General features: G+C 46.8%; 1 protein-coding gene across 1 annotated transcript in view; it reads left to right on the top strand.

Moving 5' to 3' along the window:
- Positions 1-20,531, top strand: part of DYNC1H1 (dynein, cytoplasmic 1, heavy chain 1) — a 72,213-nt gene extending 51,682 nt beyond the window's left edge. The window contains exons 57-78 of the mRNA XM_015418593.1: positions 701-854; positions 1,492-1,638; positions 1,740-1,890; positions 2,047-2,300; positions 3,315-3,449; positions 3,579-3,673; positions 4,914-5,088; positions 5,649-5,724; positions 6,625-6,785; positions 7,715-7,826; positions 7,915-7,975; positions 8,071-8,194; positions 9,277-9,390; positions 10,424-10,594; positions 10,791-11,008; positions 11,130-11,233; positions 14,855-15,066; positions 15,335-15,488; positions 16,354-16,496; positions 17,220-17,388; positions 19,917-20,044; positions 20,168-20,531. Coding sequence (XP_015274079.1) covers positions 701-854; positions 1,492-1,638; positions 1,740-1,890; positions 2,047-2,300; positions 3,315-3,449; positions 3,579-3,673; positions 4,914-5,088; positions 5,649-5,724; positions 6,625-6,785; positions 7,715-7,826; positions 7,915-7,975; positions 8,071-8,194; positions 9,277-9,390; positions 10,424-10,594; positions 10,791-11,008; positions 11,130-11,233; positions 14,855-15,066; positions 15,335-15,488; positions 16,354-16,496; positions 17,220-17,388; positions 19,917-20,044; positions 20,168-20,296 — 3,187 coding nt within the window. The 3' untranslated portion in view covers positions 20,297-20,531. The remainder of the gene's footprint in view (positions 1-700; positions 855-1,491; positions 1,639-1,739; positions 1,891-2,046; positions 2,301-3,314; positions 3,450-3,578; positions 3,674-4,913; positions 5,089-5,648; positions 5,725-6,624; positions 6,786-7,714; positions 7,827-7,914; positions 7,976-8,070; positions 8,195-9,276; positions 9,391-10,423; positions 10,595-10,790; positions 11,009-11,129; positions 11,234-14,854; positions 15,067-15,334; positions 15,489-16,353; positions 16,497-17,219; positions 17,389-19,916; positions 20,045-20,167) is intronic.
- The last annotated feature ends 646 nt before the right edge of the window (positions 20,532-21,177 follow it).

The following is a 21,177-nucleotide window of genomic DNA, read 5'->3' as shown; positions in this document are numbered from 1 at the left end:
TTCAGGGGTGGTTTGCCTTTGCCTCCTCTGCATAGCACCCCTGGACTTCCTTGGTGGTCTCCCGTGCAAGTATTAACCAGAGCTGACCCTGCTTAGGGTCTGAGATCGAGTTAGCCTGGGCCATCCAGGTGAGCGCCCCAACACGGTTACCCACCTGAAACGACTAAAAAGTGGCACGCAGGTAATGCACGTCTCTGTGTGCACAAAGCACACAAAGTAATTGTTGTCCCGTTCCATCATACCAGGGGTGCCCACGCAACTGCACTGGATTTTAAAGGATTGTGGCAGAAAGGGAGAGTCAGGGAAGTCCGTTCCACAAGCAGAGGCCTCCTGGCTGTCCTTTTGGATTCAGCCCTTCAGCTCTGAAGTGAAAACTAACCAGGGCCACCATCTTTGTTACTGCGATAACAAGCGGCACATGGAAAGCCTTGAGTCTCTGAAGGATAACCAATATGTTGGATGTCAACATTCTTGCGAAACCATATTTTTAAAAGAAGCATTTTTATTGTATGTTGAGCAAACCTTCCTTAGGTCTCCCTAAATCTTAAATGAAACTGAGCAAACTCCGGAGGGCAGTGGAAGACAGGAGGGCCTGGCCTGATGTGGTCCATGGGGTCGCAAAGAGTCAGACTTGACTGTGTGACTGAACAGCAACCAAAAATCATAACTAACCTTGTAAGCGATTTGACATTTTCTTTAGGTATCCCCTGATAATCGATCCCTCTGGGCAAGCTACAGAATTTATCATGAATGAATATAAGGACCGTAAGATAACTCGTACCAGCTTCTTAGATGACGCTTTCAGGAAGAACTTGGAGAGCGCCTTACGGTTTGGTAATCCTTTGCTTGTCCAGGTGAGTTGCAGCTGCATGCAGCTTTTTCGTTATTGGCTAAGTCCCCATTTCCAGTTATTCCTCTCTTGTAAAATCCAGCCGGGGCTTTGTCAGTGCATTAATTACATAGATATTAACAAATACAGTGCTGCCTTCTAACACTGTATGATGCATAGAAAGTCCTGCATACTTAACTCTCGTCGAAGCTAATTTGGGTTGGATCCAGACAAAAAACTAGCTGAAGGGGAGCCGTGGTTTCCTCCAGTTCCCCCTTCCTGCTGCAGATCCCCAATTTGCCCCTCATACTGTTCCTGCCCCCCAGGACCAGCACTTCAGGGAGACTAAATTATGGGAGGGAAGGCAGGAAGGTTCTGCTTTCTTTTAGCAGAAAACGTAGTCTGGATCCAACTCAAGGAGACAGACAAGCATAAGTAACTGAACGGGTTTTCCGTTGGTGGCCATGAAGCCACCTAGCATGTTGCTTTTGAAACTAAGGAGGTATCTTGTGAAATTGCATGAAGACTTGCCTTTTTTGGATCCCAAAGTCACTTTTTGGATTCTGGCTCATGCGTGAATTGCAGTTGTTGTTACTAGCTCAAGAATTATACTTCATCTGTATTCTGCTGACATATTGTCCCTCTCTTAACTTGTTGTCCAGGATGTGGAGAGCTATGACCCTGTCCTGAATCCCGTGCTGAACCGAGAAGTCCGGAGAACTGGTGGTCGAGTTCTTATTACCCTGGGAGATCAGGATATTGATTTGTCACCATCCTTCGTCATTTTCCTCTCCACCAGAGACCCAACAGTAAGGAACTAACATTTGTGTGGCTTAATCCAGTGGTAGAATGGAAGGGGAAGAACATGCTTTTTTAAAAAAAATGACACTGTCACGTTGTGTCTTGGTAGGTTGAGTTCCCACCTGATCTCTGTTCCCGTGTGACATTCGTGAATTTCACCGTAACTCGCAGTAGCTTGCAGAGCCAGTGCCTGAATGAGGTGCTGAAAGCAGAAAGGCCAGATGTGGATGAGAAACGCTCTGATCTCCTCAAACTTCAAGGTACAACATTGAGACATCAACTCTTGAGGGGTGTGCATTTGCCATAGCTATCGCAAACTTAATACTGTATGTCGGTGGCAGAACATCTTAAAGCGAATCAAATTTTGTACCGCTGGGCTTGAATTAGACTTGAAAGTCCTCTTTTTATACTCAAAGGTGAATTCCAGTTGCGCTTGCGGCAGTTAGAAAAGTCTCTTCTCCAAGCCCTCAATGAAGTGAAGGGACGGATCTTGGACGACGACACCATAATAACAACGCTGGAGAACCTGAAGAAAGAGGCAGCTGAAGTTACCAGAAAAGTAGAGGAAACAGACATTGTCATGCAAGAAGTGGAAACTGTGTCTCAGCAGTATCTTCCACTTTCTACTGCGTGTAGCAGTATCTACTTCACAATGGAGTCACTCAAACAGGTATGGGGGGGTGACCTCTCTCTCTCTCCTCTCTCACAACATTTTTGGCAAAGTATAGCTAGATGAACTGGTGCATAGAGTCAGTAAGAGGCTGGATGAGGGTGAACACACTGAAAGCTAATCCTGACAGAGGTGCTCTGGGTTAGTAGAAAGGTAGGCCAGAGACTTCAGATCCCTCCTGTCTTGGATGGGGTTGTACACAGCTTAAAAGGCCATGTTTGCAGCTTGGAAATGCAACGTGACACAACAGTCACCTTAGAAAATCAGATGGCAGCAGTGGTCCAAAGTGCTCTTGCCCAGTTTCAGCTGGTGCGTCAGCTGTGTCCATTTCTGGGTCAGTCAGTTCCAAGCCACAGTGATCCATATCTTAGTTACATCTAGACTGGACTATTGCAGTGTGCTCTACTTGTGGGCTACCCTTGAGGGGTGTTCAGAAGCTGCAGCCGGTGCAGAACTCTGTGGCTGGATAGCTGGTTGGGACCAGCTATCAGGAACATGTGACCCTGATGTTACAGCAATTTCACTGGCTTACCAGTCCCTTCCTGAGTCCAATTAAAGGTGTCGCTTTTGACCAGGGTATCTGAAGGGCTGTCTTCTCCCATAGGTTCCTGCCAGGGAATTGAGACCACAGGGAGAGGCACTCCTGACTTGTGCCATCAATCAAATAAGCCTCTTTAGTGAGCACATGAGAGAGGGCCTTTTCAGTGGCAGCCCCACAATTGCGGAACAACCTCCCCAGGGAGGTGTGCCTGGGAACTTCACTGTTGGTCTTTAGGAGGCCGCTGAAGATTATTTTATTTAGGACTGCATTTGATTAAAAACAGTCCTGAGTTGTGATTTTAAATGTGATCTATTTTATGTATTTGATTAATATTGTAAGCTGCCTTGAGCTTCATAAGGAAAGACTGGTGGCTAATAAGTATGTTAAATGAAATAAATAAGTAGATGGGGCAGCACCCTGCTTGCCTCCTCCTTCATGTCTGACTATGTTTTGCTTTTGTTTTAATTTCTCAGATTCACTTCTTGTACCAGTATTCTCTCCAGTTTTTCCTGGACATCTATCACAATGTCTTGTATGAGAATCCAAATCTGAAGGGTATTACCGACCACACCCAGCGCCTTTCCATTATCACAAAGGATCTCTTCCAGGTTCAGTAGAGCCGTTTCATACTTTAAAAACCATGTGCTGACAGCATTTATTTTTTTTACTATTATTCACGGGAAACTGAGGGCTGCCTGCCAAGCCTACTGACCTCTTTCTCATGTTATTGTTGATAGGTGGCTTTCAATCGAGTGGCTCGTGGCATGCTCCATCAGGATCACATCACCTTTGCTATGCTATTGGCAAGGATTAAACTGAAAGGCACTATTGGGTAAGCATGCAATTTCGATTTCGTTAGGGTTACCACTACACTGAAGTAAAACTGCGGCACAGTGTTTCTTCTACCAAGCCCAGGTGCAGGTTGAGGGCAAAAACAGGCAAGGGTGAAGATCATGCATTTGGGCTGTCTAAAAAAAATGCTACTTGCAGCCTCAGTTTGCTTTGAGGAGATGGTAGGAATTCAAATTCACTATTCCAAGCTGGGCTCCCCTCTTTGTTAGTCTTGACGGCTTCAAGAGGGAACTGGATAAACATATGGAGCAGAGGTCCATCAGTGGCTACTAGCCACAAGGTATAGGTAGGAACTCTCGGTCTGGGGCAAGTGATACACTGTATTCTTGGGGGGGGAGGCAACAGTGGGAGGGGTTCTAGTGTCCTGGCCCCACTGCTGGACCTCCTGATGGCACCTGGTGTTTTTGGCCACTGTGTGACACAGAGTGTTGGACTAGATGGGCCGTTGGCCTGATCCAACATTGTTTTTTCTTATGTTCTTATGTTCTTACGAGTCTCTAAAAGGCAAACTGTAAATGAATAAACAAGTAAAACTCTAAGAGGAAACCAAGTGTGGCTTCCTTTAAAATGCTCATACGATGTTTAAAAGCCCCTTCTTCCCTTCCCTGCGTGGGCTCAAGGCTGCATGACCTAGATGGACCCAGAGGTATAATTGTCATCTGTTTGTCATCATTGGTTTCATGTTGTCCTCAGCAATGGGACAGTGTTAGTTCCTGGAGTGGTGTCCTTGCAGGATAGATTCCTGATTCTGAGTTTAAGTTTTGGTTTAGTAAAGTTAACATAAGGTCATTTCGTCACCATTTCGATGCACCGAATTCTTACCCTTGTGACTCCATATGACAAAATCTGGGACTTAATGCATCGCAGAGAGTTTCAGTTTTTGATTGGTCTCGAGGACATGTTAAACTCCAGATCTTACTATTGGCAGGGGGAGAAGAGTCAGAAACAAGATTCCCCACCCCACCGCCACTTTATTTTCACGTAATGAAATACAGGCTCGGCTCTCCGTACCAGAACCAACATGAGCTATTTGTGGCAGCTTGAACATTCGTTTCCGAGTAATGCTCAAATTGGATTATTTTCCCCATTCCTACACAATTCAGGCAGCCGAAGAGTTTGATTCTGGTGCTTAGGAACGGGAAGTACTGTTTTGTCCTTGAGCACAGAGTGCGGAAGGAATTTGTTCTTCTCGACATGAGCTTTGTGTTTTTCAATTGAAGGGAGCCTACCTACGATGTGGAATTCCAGCACTTCTTAAGAGGGAAAGAAATTGTTCTCAGCAACACGTCTCTCCCCAAAATCAGCGGCCTGACTGTGGAACAGCTAGAAGCCATGATGAGGCTGAGCTGCCTTCCTGCATTCAGGGACCTGGTTTCTAAAGTGCAAGCTGACGATGTAAGTCCGTTCTTCAAACAAGGCAGCAGAACTGAACTTTAAAAACTGTTTTTAACGCATGGTTTTTGATGCATGGAGGCACATTTTTATACCTGTTTTGGTGTTAGTTTGTTGGGATCAGTTCACGTGTGGCACCTCTCTCTAGGGTTGCCAAGTCAAAAAAGCCACTTACCGGGGGACTCCATAGAGTTTTCCCTCGGATGACCGTGGCCCCGCCCCCAGCTTGCCCGGCATCATAACGTCACTTCCTGGTGACATGCACGCCAGGGTGGGGTTCCCCCCGGGGCCCGATCCGGTGGCGGCGGGGAACACCCCCCCCCCCCCCCCCAGGGGGACTTGGGAAGCCTACCTCTCTCCCAGCCCCAAGAACTTGGTGGCCATTGCTGCTAACCTGCAGACCGGGCAGCAAAACACACCCTTGTGATTGTGTACATCCTCTTCCCACTGCCGAGGCCATCACCGTGTCAGGAAATCGTTGATAGCTCTTGATCTAATCGAAAAGGGGGGGGATGTTTTTGTTGCATCAGAACTTGACTCTCTTGCCTGCACTTGATCTCTAGCAATTCTGCATCTGGCTCGATAGCGGTTCCCCAGAGCAAACTGCCCCCTATCTTTGGACGGAAGACAAGCCTGCAAGTAAGTTCAGCCAGAACCTTATCTTCTGTTTCAGAATGGATTTTTTATACCTCCAGATACTTGGGGGGAAATGCACATACTTCTTCCGTGTTGCCCTCCCATTGGATGAGAACTATTTAGCAGGGAGGGGTTGGGATTGAGTTCCCTTCCAGTGGATGAAATCAGTTACTGTATGGCTTAAGGCACTTTTACATGAACAAGCAATCATGGAATAACGCAAGCCACTCTCTTTTCTTCTTTTTTTCCTCGTGGTATTTCTGTTCTAAGCCCTGAAATACAGACCTTAACTTTACAAAAAATGTGTTGCACAAGGTAGCCAGGCAGTCTGCCTCTCCCCTGATTGGTAGCTTGTTCTCCTTGACGGTCATGTTTGGAAGAGCTGTCCCAGGTGGGCTCTGTCACATGGCCCTCTTGCTTGGAAGCCGTGCACTGGGTATCAGTTCAACTCACATAGTCCTGAGTTGGCTGCCAGGCCGCGTCAAGCACAGGAATAAATGGTCCTTGAGCCAACCCAGTCACCCTCACCGTCGGAGCCCAAGGAAAGGGGTGGAGGCCAGGAGCAGCCCACGGGGCTACCGTCCCCTCAGTCCTCTCCTGTCAGGCTCCTTAGTCCTCAGTCAGTGGTTCCAGGTACAAGTTGCCAATCTCCTTTTATCCACTGCAGAGCTGCAGCCAAGATGTGTACGACCCAAATTGTAGCTAGTTTAATAAGTTGCACTGGCGTGCAATAATCTTCATAGAACCTATAATGGAAACGTCGTGCTTCAACATTGAGTTGGGGGGGTGGACTTTGTGCTTTAACGTTGAATGGGGGGGAGGGGGGATTTGGGAGCAAAGCATTCAGCCTCTTTGCAACTTCAGAACCAAGCGCTAACGGCCCTTACCTTCCATTATCCCCAGCAACCATTGGGCAGGCCATCCACCGCCTGCTTCTGATCCAGGCTTTCCGTCCTGACCGTCTCCTGGCCATGGCCCATCAGTTTGTTTCAGCGAACCTTGGTGAAAGCTTCATGTCCATTATGGAGCAGCCCTTGGATCTGGCGCACATTGTAGACACCGAGGCAAGTAGGCGTTTATGTCGCCTGCTGGGTGAAGTTCCTGCAGAAGTCTGATCGAAGTCTTGGAGCAGAGACTGCAACATGGAAGGCTGCATTGGCTGCTTCTCAGTTCTTTGGAACATGCTATGTGGCCTGAGCGGGCATCCTCATGTCAGCTCATGAAGGGGAAATGCTTTTTGAAGGACACCCCAGCACCATACCTCCCCTCTTTTCTGTGCACCTCTCCCCTCCAACCTGGCTCTCGGGAATGGTTGGTGGGCACATGCACGCAGACTGACTAGCAAACCAAACCAATATTTGTGGATTTCCGGTATACATGGAAGGAGGGGAAAACTTGTAGAGGAAAATCTGGGCTTTGTTAAGTGGTTAAGTAGTGGTTAAGTGCGCGGACTCTAATCTGGGAGAACCGGGTTTGATTCCCCACTCCTCCACTTGCACCTGCTGATGTGACAAGCTCTGGCACAGCTGTCCTTGAAAAAGAGCAGTTTGTGTCAGAGTTCTCTCAGCCCCACCCACCTCACAGGGTGTCTGTTGTGGGGAGGGGAAGGGAAAGGAGTTTGTAAGCCGCTCTGAGACTCCGAGTAGAGGGTCGGGTATAAATCCAATCTCTTCCTCTTCTTCTTCTTCTTCTTGTGTGCCTCGCTCCATACTCCATTGTGAATATTGAGGGAATGGTCTGGAACACGGGAAGAAGAAAGGAAAGGAAAGCTTTTGTTATTACTCTGGTAACATAGGAGGGACAATCTGCCCCCCTGCAACATGAAACAGAAGTATTATCTTAGTCCATCTTAGTACTGCAAGAAAGACAAACTTCCTAAGCAGTCTGATGGGGGTGGGGGGAAGATACCTGTTGTCATGGGTGATGGTAGAAATGAAATCACCTGCCTTGTGCCCGTACTGATGCGTCTCTACTCTTCTCCCTTGGATTTTAGGTGAAACCAAATACCCCTGTGCTGATGTGCTCGGTGCCCGGCTACGATGCCAGCGGTCATGTCGAAGACCTTGCTGCCGAGCAGAATACACAGATAACTTCTATTGCTATTGGTAAGAAAACCCTTCATATTTGTGTTCAAAATACTACAAAAGGTTAACGTACAGCTTCTAACATCAAATCCTGATTTCTTGCCTGTAGGTTCTGCTGAAGGATTTAACCAAGCCGACAAGGCTATCAATACAGCCGTGAAATCGGGCAGGTGGGTTCTGTTGTGTCTGCAGGACTGTCTACCCTACAGTAGCACAGTCTGGAGCCTCATTAACATTCTTCCCCCCCCCCTTCCCTGTGCTCCAGGTGGGTCATGCTGAAGAACGTTCACTTGGCACCTGGGTGGCTGATGCAGCTGGAAAAGAAGCTGCATTCCCTGCAGCCTCATGCATGCTTTAGACTCTTCCTGACAATGGAGATAACTCCCAAGGTAAGTGGCTTGCTGCAGGCAAAATCCACTGTTGCCCAGGCTTCTGTTGCAGACCGTTGTGAAAAATGTTTGCTCCTCTGGCAGAGCTATCTATAAACAGGCAGGAACAGAAGGAGCCCTTTTTCCAAATTGTATGGCTGTTTTCTGGAATCTTAAGATCTGGGATCTCTGGAACTTGAACAAAATCTCCACCCAGCTCAAATGATCGAGAATCCATTAGATACAACCAAATACACAAATAGATGGCAACCCTTTTTTAATTCATTGTGTAATACAAGCAGCCAGTTGATAAAAGGCCTTTGAAATACAGCTCCATACTGGTTTGCTAAGTAGTCACACCTAGAATATTTTAAATATTTCACCAGCCATCCAAATTTTATGTGATGTGATTACCTAAATGCTCACTAATCCACGTATGCTTATTTTGGAACACCTCTGGTTACTGTTGTTGTTGTTAATTCTTCTTTATTCTGAATAAGTTATTCATTAACTGTTTTATCCATATTCTTTAAATATTTTAATGCTTCTCCCCAGTAAAGCCAATTGATGGAAAAATTCAAAAATATATAGCATGGTTACATGTCTCTTCTTGGGTGTTCAGAAAGCTTCACATTATCTTAGTAATCGGGAAATTATGGAAAATACTGCAGGAAGCCTGAAAGGCTCTCTAGATTTCCTTATTCTCCATTCCCCTCTGTTGGTCAGTGGAAAGTTAACCATTATTGATGGACGCTTTCACACATGCTAAATAATACAGTTTCTATTCACTTCAGCAACTGTTTGCCAAGTGAATTTTGCCATTTCACACAGTAAAATCCAGTTGCAAAGTGGATTGAAAGTGCGTTATTTAGTGTGTGTGAAAGCACCCATATGTACCAGCTGCTTAATTCTGTGATCCTGATCCATAACTTTATCCTTGTTGAAAGAAAGAAGACACAACACTGAAGTTAAAATGTTTTACATCAGTCCTGGCGTATCAGCTTTTTAAGTGGAGAAGGAGGAGAGTATCTTGTTGTATAATGGAGTGTAAAATGGAGAGATTATCTTGAATTTGGTAACAAAATGACTTATTTTGTCCTCAGGTACCAGTGAACTTGCTGCGTGCTGGCCGAATTTTCGTATTTGAGCCGCCACCTGGTGTGAAGGCCAACATGTTGAGAACTTTTAGCAGCATTCCTGTGTCCAGAATGTGCAAGGTAAGCTCTTGGCTGTAGTCACACAGACCCTGCCAGGAGCCAGTTTGGGGTAGTGGTTAAGTCCGTGGACTCTAATCTGGGAGAACCGGGTTTGATTCCCCACTACTCCACATGCAGCTGTTGCTGTAACCTTGGGTCAGTCACAGCTCTCTCAGAGCTGTTCTGGAAAGAGCAGTTCTCTCAGAGCTCTCTCAGCCCCACCTACCTCACAGGGTGTCTGTTGTGGGAGGGGAAGGGAAAGGAGATTGTAAGATGCTCTGAGACTCCTCTCCAATCCACAGCTGCAGAATTGCATATGGTAGCTGCCAGAATGCCTTGGTAATGAGACCCCTTCCGATTTCTAATTCGGTTGAAGGCCTGGGGTGGATGCAATTCATCCTCTGATTCCTGGGGCAGCAGAGGCATTGGCATTCTCATCAGCATCATTGATGGACTGCTTAGCCATAAAAAGTTGAGGCTTCTCCTTTTGAAAGCTGCACACAAAGAGAAGCCCTGATCCTTAGCTTGTTGCTGACCATGAGTTTGGCATGTGACAAAGGGAAAGGGAGAGCACAGCATAGAGACCTAAGCTCCAGCGCTCAGAAAACCTTTGTGCTCAGCAACCTATGCAAATGAGGCTTCATTTGGCAGCTACTTCATCTGACCCGTCTCCTTAACACCATCTCTGAGGGAGCATGAATAGTTAATCCAGTGAATAGTTACTCCAGTGAACCCTCTGTGCTGCCTAGATGTTCATATGCAACACCTTGGCTGTGCCTGTTTTCTAAGTCTGACACACACCAAAACAAAAACCCCTAAAATAAATATGTGGGTTTTATCCTTGTGAAACTAAGAAGAAACAAAACGGTGTACCATTTTATTTCTTCTTCTTTATTTTGCCTTAGTGCGGCCCCCTTTTTTCCTTCCTCCGTGTGAACAGGAATCTGGGGGTGGAGGATATAAATGAATCCCAAGCAAGAGTAGCCAGCCGTCAGTCTTGGTCTCATTGCATGCAGTGTGAAGAAGTAAACTTTTGGGGGGTTTTCTTGTCTAGTCACCCAACGAGCGCGCTCGCCTCTATTTCCTCCTGGCATGGTTCCACGCCATCATTCAAGAACGGCTCCGATATGCTCCTCTGGGTTGGTCGAAAAAATATGAATTCGGTGAATCGGATCTCAGATCTGCGTGCGATACAATAGATACATGGCTGGATGACACAGCAAAGGCAAGTAACTGCAAATGTGCCACTTTATTTCTGTGTAAGTGGAATGTGCATGGCTTTCTTGATCTGGAGGACAGCGTGGCTTCGCAGTACTGTTAATGTAGTGAGCAGCCGAAACACACAAGCAACCCCTTGTAGAAATGTTGCTCTTGTAGTCTTTGCTGTCTGCCCTTGCAACAAAAGCTGTCTGCATCTCCAGGGCCGTCAGAATATCTCACCCGACAAGATTCCATGGTCCGCTCTGAAGACTCTGATGGCCCAGTCGATTTACGGGGGCCGTATTGATAATGAGTTTGACCAGCGCTTGCTGAACACTTTCCTGGAGCGCCTCTTCACCACTTCAAGCTTCGACAGCGAGTTCAAGTTGGCTTGTAAAGTGGATGGACACAAGGACATTCAGATGCCAGACGGAATCAGGTATTTAACGTTTCCCTTTCGGGAGTAAGGACAAGCTAGGCTGGCTCATAGAAGTTGGTCTCGTGGATTTGTGGTGTCTTCACGACAACTTTATCGTTCTCTGGCGTTTGTGACTTGACAGGCGTGAAGAATTTGTCCAGTGGGTGGAGCTGCTGCCGGACACCCAGACCCCGTCCTGGCTGGGCTTACCGAACAACGCTGAAAGGGTTCTTCTCACCACCCAGGGTAAAAAATAATAATTATACTTTGCTCTACATTTTCTGTTGCTGTAGATTACATCCAAATACTTGGGGGGGGGGGAATTACGCACCTCAGGGATTTGCCGTTAGAGCCCCATCCCTCTACATTCCAGGAAAGTACACAAAACGCCCCACTTCTTCTCGGGTCAGCAAGTCATTCCTCAGCAACCCCTGTACCTCCCAGATTGTCACGTATACTAACACTGCTGGCCATCTTACAGATGGTAGATGTCTGAGTGAGGGGAGCCACATTAGGGCCAGGGGGAGGAGGGGCACTCAGGGAGACCTCCAACATGGGCCACAGCTCCGGTGCCTCTAACTTCTGTGAATTAGTTTTAAGAAGAAGAAGAGATTGGATTTATACCCCGCCCTTCACTACCCGAAGGAGTCTCCGAGCAGCTCACAATCTCCTTCCCTTCCCCACAGGGTAGGGGCTGAGAGAGGTAGGTGGGGCTGAGAGAGCTCTTTCGAGAAAAGCTCTGAAAGAACTTATGACTGACCCAAGATCACACCAGCAGCTGCATGTGGAAGAGTGGGGAATCAAACCCATTTCTTCCAGATTAGAGTCCACGCTCCTAGCCACTACACCAAACTGGCTCAGAGGTGGCTCAGGCACAGCATTAAATAAACCTAGAAAGGTCCCTGCTTGGTGATGATGTTAGTTGCAGCAGGTTGATCCAGGGCCCCCTCCCCTCCCCTCCACTCTACGTTTTCATAAATGCTTCCAAAAGATTTAGGGCAGGGGTGTCGAACTCATTTGTTATGAGGGCCAGATCTGACATAAATGAGACATTGTTGGGCCGGGCCATGTGTGTCATAAAATGTAATGCCAGGCAGTGGAGATATAAACTTTACAAACAAACAACCTTTATTGGCATAACAACCAAATTATAACGGGGAGGAAACAGTCTGAACAGTCAAGGCCCTGTCTGCTGGTACATTTATTTGTTTATTTATACTTTCAACTTGCTATACCGCCCTAACCCTCTCTGGGCAGTTTACATACATTGCTCGCTTTCTAGCTGCAAGGTACACAAATTTGGCCACATTTTCAATCACAATTTGGTTCCAAGTAGGTAATAAAAAAATAATTTTGCCTTCAGATTTCCCTGCTTGCTCTCTCAACAAGGGATCAATAAGTGTGGAACGTATAGCAAGATAATTAGTACAGTGCAAAAAAACATGTTCAAGGCTCTCTAGGTCCCGCCGATTACATGTGCATAGCCTGTTAGCATATGGTATTTTATGAAATCTCCCGTAGAGAACCACAGAGGGTAACACATTGAAACGGGCTAATGAATAAGCTCTGGGATAGTGCGGGGCTGTTAAACAGGTTAAATACTCTGCCATATACCCGTAGGGTAAAATCCCCAAGCCCAAGGGTGAACATCTGTTTTTAGCAAGGCTCCTAAGATCCTGCATCTCGACGTCAAGGAGTCTCTGTTTGATCTGTGCAAAGGCTGAACTTTCAGTAAGGGAGGATAAATCATCAATACTGATCCCTATTGAATTGATTTTCTTTTCTGTCGTTTAACCACATTGAAAACTGACACTCCCATCAGCATGTGAAAAATAAGGCTACCGTTATTATCCTTAAAATGTAAATGTAGCCAAAATTTGAAAGTATCAATCCATGCTTTAGTTTCAAGGAGCCTTGGATTCGTTTCCAGGCAGTTGGCCGCATAAGGCACACACATAGGGAGGCCCAGAATTTTTCGCAGGAAGTTAGATTGTATTATTTCCACTTCCTTATTGAAGGCCTTGATCCAAATAGGTACTCCATAAAGCAATCTTGCACTAGTCTTCTGATTGAATACTCTAATAGCTGTGGGAACATACTGATTACCCTTGGTGAAATAAAAACGGGATTAGCGCAAGTACGCTGCAGTTCACCGCTTTTATCACTTCCCTGCTATTTATTTATTATTTGTATTTATACCCTGCCGTCCCCGCGAACAGGCTCAGGGCGGCTTACAAAAGTCGGTACAATGTACCTAGTCAATATAAAACTTTTAAAACAGCTAAAACATTCATAACATTTAAAACATTTAACGTGCTCTCAATATTCCTTAAATTAGATTGCGCGCTCTAAGATATACCATCTGAGTTTTCAATTCAGCAGTCTTCCCAAAAGGTCCCGCAGGGCCCTGATCTCTTCCGGGAGCTCATTCCACCAGTAAGAAGCCGCCATAGAGAAGGCCCTGGCCCTGGTGGCAGCGAGCCTGGCATCTTTAGGGCCCGGAATAGCTAACCGATGTTGTGACCCTGACCGTAGTGCTCTCTGGGGTATATATGGGGAGAGGCGGTCCCTCAGGTATGCCAGGCCATGTAGGGCTTTAAAGGTAAGTACCAGCACCTTGAAGTCAATTTGGTATGCTATTGGCAGCCAGTGCAGTGACCTAAGCACAGGCTGGCTGTGCTCCCAATGCAGGAGGCCCATCAACAGCCTGGCTGCAGCACTCTGCACCATCTGCAGCTTCCAGATTTGTGACAAGGGCAGCCCCATATAGAGAGCGTTACAGTAGTCCAGTCTCGAGGTGACCGTCGCGTGGATCACTGTAGCCAGGTCGCCACGGTCAAGGAAGGGAACCAACTGCCGAATCAGCCGAAGATGATAAAAGGCCAACTTTGCAGTGGCTGCCACCTGGGCCTCCATTGTCAACTATGAGGAACCCAACTGGCTCTTTAATGGAAATGTATTCCTAGGTATCTAAAACTTTTAACCTGTTCGATCCAGTTGCCTCTTATATTCCATATTGAGGGTTTCCACGCTTTTCCAAAAAAACATGATTTTTGATTTCTCAAAGTTCAAGGTCAATTGAGATATTAAACTTTCTAAAGGACACAAAGGGGTTTTTTTTAACTTAAAATAAAAACATCAGCACTCTTGCAATATTTTGTTTATTTAACAGTGTCTCATACCTCTTGCTCTGAATTATTGCATCAAAATGTCTGTGCTATTGCAATCTTGAGTATGCTGTTCAGGTGTGTATCTGTCAGCTGCAAACCTACGATGATGTAGCAGCAGCAGAACTGGAAGAAGAAGCAGAAGACAGCCAGTTCCACTGCGGGCCTGATAGAAGTCCTCCGGGGGCCTGATCCAGCCCCCAGGCTGCATGCTTGACACCCCTGATTTATGGGGTCACAGTGTTCTAGCAAACTAACATACTCGGATTAAGGTTGTTAGTTTAAAGGTGTTGCAGGACTTCTTTAAAGTGGGATGGATTTTTATTGAGCAGAGCTACTACAGTTAACACAATGTGCGACAGTCAAAGCTGTGGATATCTGCTCCACATATATGGGGGAGCTGAATCCGGAAAGATGGTGTGCAGAGTTGAACTCAACAGTATCCAGTGAAATAAACCCATAGTAGGTGTTGGAGGATAAGTAGGCGAATCTTGCATTTATCCCTGAACTGTAAGAGCTCATGAACCCTTAAAAATCTGTAGGGCCTTCAAATTTCAGTTTTTGATAAGGAATTGTTGAAAATCATCCCTAAATCTTAGCAATCTTTTATTTAATGGCCAAGCAGTTCATCTTATTGTAAAACCAGCTTCAACTTAACCTCCAGAGCTTTCAGTTTTACATTGCATCTGTTCACTTTCAGGTATTGATATGATCAGTAAAATGCTGAAAATGCAAATGTTAGAAGATGAGGATGATTTAGCCTATGCAGAGACTGAGAAGAAGGCGCGTACAGACTCCACCTCGGACGGCCGCCCAGCCTGGATGCGAACGCTGCATACTACGGCTTCCAACTGGCTCCATGTTATCCCGCAAACTCTGAATCACTTGAAACGAACTGTAGAAAACATTAAGGTAAGAAATGAAGCCCAGTAAGGGGTTAGGGTGAAAAAGTAGTTGAGGAGAAGTGTGGTACAAGGTCAGATCAGTAGCTTCTTAGCATAAGATTTAGACAACAAACTTAGTCTTGACTTAGCGCAAAAGCTGGAACATGGCAGACGTTTTTATTACCTTACTGTAAAGGTATGATTATCGTTCTAGCTGATGCACCAGATTTCCTTGTCGCATTCAGGCACCTCTCACTCAGCAGACTAAATTTCTTCCCTCACATTTTCAAATCAAGGATCCGTTGTTCAGATTCTTTGAGAGGGAAGTGAAGATGGGAGCCAAACTCCTTCAAGACGTCAGACAAGATCTGGCAGACGTCGTTCAAGTGTGTGAAGGCAAAAAGAAACAAACCAATTACTTGCGGACCCTTATTAATGAGTTGGTGAAAGGTAGGTTGCCCTGTTCCGTCACTTAAAATGTACACTGAACCTCCTGAACAAACAGAGTAAGAAGGCGGTGCAACTGAGTCATGGTAGAAAATGGAACATAAGAGAAGCCAACGTTGGGTCAGGCCAATGGCCCATCCAGTCCAACACTCTGTGTCACACAGTGGCCAAAAATACCAGGTGCCATCAGGAGGTCCACCGGTGGGGCCAGGACACTAGAAGCCCTCCCACTGTTGACCCCCCCCAAGCACCAAGAAGACAGAGCATCACTTGCGCCCTTACTGAGAGTTCCTATCTATACCTTGTGGCTAATGGCCACTGATGGACCTCTGCTCCATATGTTTATCCAATTCCCTCTTGAAGCCGCCCATGCTTGTAGCTGCCACCACCTCCTGTGGCAGTGAATTCCACATATAATGAGGCTACGTAGAGTCTTATGGCAGGGGGTTTAACATACTTTTTAAACTAATTTGTGAGATCAAAAATTCATTGGAGTGCCCTCTAATGGCTGAATACAGTACCCTGATCAAATTCCCTGCCTTGTATAAACTGAGAACTTGTCAATACTTAGTTTGTAAAAAGAAGAGATGGCAAACTTGTGAATGCTTTCATTGTAAGCTTGAATAGTAGCTCTGGCTACATTGTGGCATGTATGTTATCTAATGGAAGTTAACCATCACCATCTTCCTTCATTATAGGTTAGTTTAAAATGCCAAGTTAAATTATTGGCCATTGAGCCATTTGCATTACTTCAGCTTGACAGTTGAAGAACTTTTGGTTTCGCTTTAGCTGGTTTGTAAATGTGAATTTAACAGCAGGATCTACACACGTTCACAGTGCAATAAGTCCCCGTATACTTTCTCTGTAGGTATTCTGCCTCATAGCTGGTCTCACTACACCGTTCCTGCTGGCATGACCGTGTTACAGTGGGTGTCTGACTTCAGTGAACGCATTAAGCAACTCCAGAATATCTCCCAGGCAGCAGCCTCTGGTGGAGCCAAGGAGCTTAAGGTAGGCTGGAATGCTCTTCTGTGTCAATACTACTGAGCTTCCTCCGTGAAGGAAGCTGTCTGCGCAGAAGATCTTCAGCTTTTTCAGTAACTGGGAGCTCAGCTACACGTTTCATGGAGAACTTTGCCCAGTTCTACCTGGAGCGTTGGAAAACAATATTTTAGAATACCATGGCAGAAAGCTGCCTCTGACAAAGCCTCATAGGACTTCGAAGCATTGCTTTTTGCTTAACATATGGACGATTCAGTCAGCTCATAGATCATGTTTTAACAGTGCTGCAGTGCATGTATAGTAAAGGCCTCTCCGCAATCTCTTTATGGGAAAGTAATGTGAAATCTTTTCTCAGTCCCATCCAGCAGATGTGCTTTTAAACCCATTGCTGCACTAAAGGGTTTTGTGATGGCGGTGAAACAGAAGGGGGGAGGGCAGAGAGTCTCGGGTTGCCAGTTGTTGAGTTGGACAGACCCAAAAGCGGCTAGAGAAGTAGGGCTGAAGGACCTGAAAAAGAAAAGCAAGAGGACCCGAGTCCTAGGAAAGCAAACGGGCCTAAGAAGAAGTTGGAAGAGAGGGGCAGGGAGCCAGAACCAGAGGGAGGGGGGAGGCCGGGCAGGGGTGAGAAGTCGGGAAGGGGGCCGGCTGGATCTCTGGCTACAAGCCTCGGGTGCTGATTGTATTGCGCAAAGGAGCGTCAAACGACGGAGCTGTGCACTTCTTTCTCAACAGAATATCCATGTGTGCTTGGGAGGCCTCTTTGTGCCTGAGGCCTACATCACGGCCACGAGGCAGTATGTGGCGCAGGCCAACAGCTGGTCCCTTGAAGAGCTCTGCCTGGAGGTCAACGTGACGACCACTCAGAATGCCGTCCTGGACGCCTGCAGCTTTGGAGTGACAGGTTAGTGGCCTCGTGGATTTCAGAGGTTGGCAAAGCCCGTGCTGGGAGGTACCAGATTAGTTATTGGGGGGGGGGGGTTAGCCTTTTATGTGAAATGCACAGGAGCAAAGTGGTTTTTGCCAAGAAAAGTTAAATTGCAAACGAGTTCAATAGCTCTGAAACCAACGATGTCTGATCTTAGCCTAGAGTGGCTTGTGTTGGATACGAATGTGAACCTGGGAATTAAAAACCCTGGGGGAAGGGGGGAGAGCGGGAGACCCACAAGCATAGAGGCCAGGTAAGCTTTGGATCCCCGGTCTTCTTGCAGCACCAGCCCTCCCCTGGGGGGTTTATACGGGTGGCCTGTTGTCGGGGGTTGATGATTGGAAAGTTTGAAAATGAAGTGATCCAAAGACAGAACTGCTGAATGGCGTAACAGTCTATTTACACTAATGGAGCTGTCTCTGTAAAGGAGGTGTGTGCTGAAAATAACAGGCATGAATTCATCAGGGTTTGATCCAGACTACATTTTCTACTCATGGAATAGATGAGTAACTTTCACCAACTCCCTCTTCCTGCTGCCCCCCCCCCCCCCACAGGTTTGCCTAGCATGCTGTTCTTCGTGGTCCCGTGTCCCCCAGAAGCATCATTTGGGGCAGGGGGAAGATCCATGGGAGACAGGAATGTTCTGTTGCTCAGAGAAAAGTAACTTGCCTGAGCGGAAAACTGGATGTAGCCCATACCGTGCACATGCACAAGCATTTCACTTCCTGTTTGCCAGTTTGGTGTAGTGGTTAAGTGTGCGGACTCTAATCTGGGAGAACCGGGTTTGATTCCCCACGCCTCCACTTGCAGCTGCTGGATGACCTTGGGCAAGCCATAGTTCTGATAAGAGCTGTCCTTGAAAAAGAGCAGTTTGTGTCAGAGTTCTCTCAGCCCCGCCCACCTCACAGGGTGTCTATTGTGGGGAGGGGAAGGGAAAGGAGTTTGTAAGCCACTCTGAGACTCCAAGTGAAGGGCGGGGTATAAATCCAATCTCTTCTCTTCTTCTTCTTCTTCTGTGTTAGCAAAAATTCATAACCAAAACTGCTGTCCTCAACTCAGTCAGTATCTGAACGGTGCACCTCTGAAAGTGGGGTGGCACGGGGCACCATATGTGCAACCTTTGCTAAAAGCTGCGGTTATGTCTGACATGGCTCTGCTTCAGCAGTAAGCGACATGATAAAAATAGCTTTTCTAATGCTTTTTTCCACTGGTGGAAGGAGAGGGGAATTGTTCCTCAAACACCCCCCCCCCCCCGCCACGCACACACAGACACACACGCATCAGGCTCTCCTCTCAACGCTTTTCTTAGAGGGCGTCCCCCCAGAAGCAACAGTTCAGGGGGCAGGCAAGGAAGCCCCACCCCACTGAGGGAAATCTCTTACACGACTGAAGGGATCTTCACCACTGCCACAGGAGGTGGTGGCAGCTACAAGCATGGACGGCTTCAAAAGGGAATTAGATAAGCATATGGAGCAGAGGTCCATCAGTGGCTATTAGCCACAAGGTACAGATAGGGGCTCTGGGGCAAGTGATGCTCTGTCTTCTTGGTGCTTGGGGGGGCTAACAGTGGGAGGGCTTCTAGTGTCCTGGCCCCACTGGTGGACCTCCTGATGGCACCTGGTATTTCTGGCCACTGTGTGACACAGAGTGTTGGGCTGGATGGGCCTTTGGCCTGATCCAACATTGGCGTCTCTCTTATGTTCTTATGTCCTTATCCCAGCCGTAAGCTCTGATCAAGGGGAAAGCATGCAGAAGAGCTGGGGATGATACAGACAGGTTCCACAAGACCAACCACCAGCGTTGAAGGTGGGGCCGACATTCTGAATGGTTGGGCTTTGAGCAGTCTGAGAACTTGTAGGGATTATGCAGAACCTTTGCTAGACGCTGTTGTCTGCACCTCCTTTGTGGTTGGACGATATTCTGCCAGGCTTGCTGTTTGTGGTATCTGGTGAGATCAGCCCAGCATCGGGAGCTTTTATACACACGCAGAGGGTGAGATCTAAGCTGCCTGCAGGGACTCCGTCAGGTTGGGTCACCACCCTTTTAATAGCAGGTGGAAGTGCCTCTCCTGTGTGTACTTCATCAAGGCTCCTAACAGAACACAACGTGCTGCCCTCTAGGACAAGCTATCACTCATGGCTTCACTTTTGACTCCACTCTGACCTCCGCCCTGCTGCCGAGGCTCCTCTTGTTGTATAGAGTAGCAGACTCCCAAACTTGTGGTATTTTAAACCTGACTCCAGTCAGTGGGATTTATAGTTCAAAAGTCGTTTTTATATATGGGAACGGATCTGATATTAAATTATTATGTTAGTATGTTTATAACTGTTGATGTATGTTGAAAACTTTGGGGGTGATTAACTGGCTGGTTTGTAATTTTGGACTCTCAGGACTTTTGTATACTGTTTTGCAGTTATTGTACATGTTATAAGTTATACTTGACCTTAATAAACATTTAAAAAAAAATTAAGGCTCCTAAGCATCTCTCTCTTCTCCCATGCCAGGTCTGAAACTTCAAGGGGCTACTTGCAACAATAACAAGCTGTCCCTCTCCAATGCTATTTCGACCATTTTGCCCATCACGCAGCTGCGTTGGATCAAGCAGACCAATGCTGACAAAAAGGCCAATGTGGTAAGACTGTTCAATCCCGTACCTCTGGTTTCTTGGGCTGTAGCTTCTTGGGCTCTCCTTCCTGTTGGTGTGCCACCCCACCCCACCCCCGCTAACCATCCCCTGAATCTGCTCACTTTTCAGGTGACTCTGCCGGTTTACCTGAACTTCACTCGTGCCGACCTGATTTTCACCGTCGACTTTGAGATTGCGACCAAGGAAGATCCCCGAAGCTTCTATGAACGTGGTGTGGCTGTTCTGTGTACCGAATAAAAAGCTTAACTGATAATAGCAGTATATATATCTCTATATCTATAGCTGTAATCCAGTTCTAGAGTGTTCGTGTAACACTGCAGAGGGCACATGGTTAAGTTGTCAGATGGTAGCGCAGGGTTGAGCAGAACGGATGTAGTTGAAAGACGACAGATGATTGGAAGAGATGGTTTTAGATGGTTCTAGTGGCACGTATTCTTGATTAACTGGATTTTACATGAAATAAAACTTTAATGCACAGTTCCTGGCTTTGTGTCTTTACAGTGGCGTAGCTCAGTTTGGAGGCGGTTGGGGCAAAAGCAAAACTTTTGCAGACTGTTAAACAGAGTGTTGCTTAAATCTTGGGCAGGGAATGACCGGTGGAGGGGGGGTTGGGGGGGGAATCTGTGTTGATTGGTTCTCCAAGAGAAACAAACTATATGCTGTACACCTGTAAGGGTAAGGTAAAAGGTAAAGGTTCCCTTGCTCGAAAGCCAGTCGAATCCGACTCTAGGGTTGCGGTGCTCATCTCCGTTACAAAGCCGAAGAGCCAGCGCTGTCCGAAGACGTTTCCGTGGTCATGTGGCCGGCATGACTAAACACCAAGGCGCACGGAACGCTGTTACCTTCCCACCGAAGTGGTCCCTATTTATCTACTTGCAATTTCTTGCTTTCGAACTGCTAGGTTGACAGGAGCTGGAACTAGAGACAGGAGCTCACCCTGTCTTGCGGCACCCGGGTCTTGAACCACTGAACTACTGACCTTCCACAGCCTGCAGTTCAGCGTCTTAACCACTTGAGCCACCGCAGTACACCAAGGGTAAGGTAGCAAGAGGCAATTGGAAAATAGTTCAGAAAAAGAACTGAGTTAATTCCATCAATATCCTGTTTATCTTTCCCAC

Source organism: Gekko japonicus, unplaced genomic scaffold, assembly GCF_001447785.1.
Source record: "Gekko japonicus isolate JY-2015 unplaced genomic scaffold, Gekko_japonicus_V1.1 scaffold93, whole genome shotgun sequence".
Taxonomy (NCBI): domain Eukaryota; kingdom Metazoa; phylum Chordata; class Lepidosauria; order Squamata; family Gekkonidae; genus Gekko; species Gekko japonicus.
Note: the sequence above shows the minus strand (reverse complement) of the source record. Positions and strands in the feature narration are given on the sequence as shown.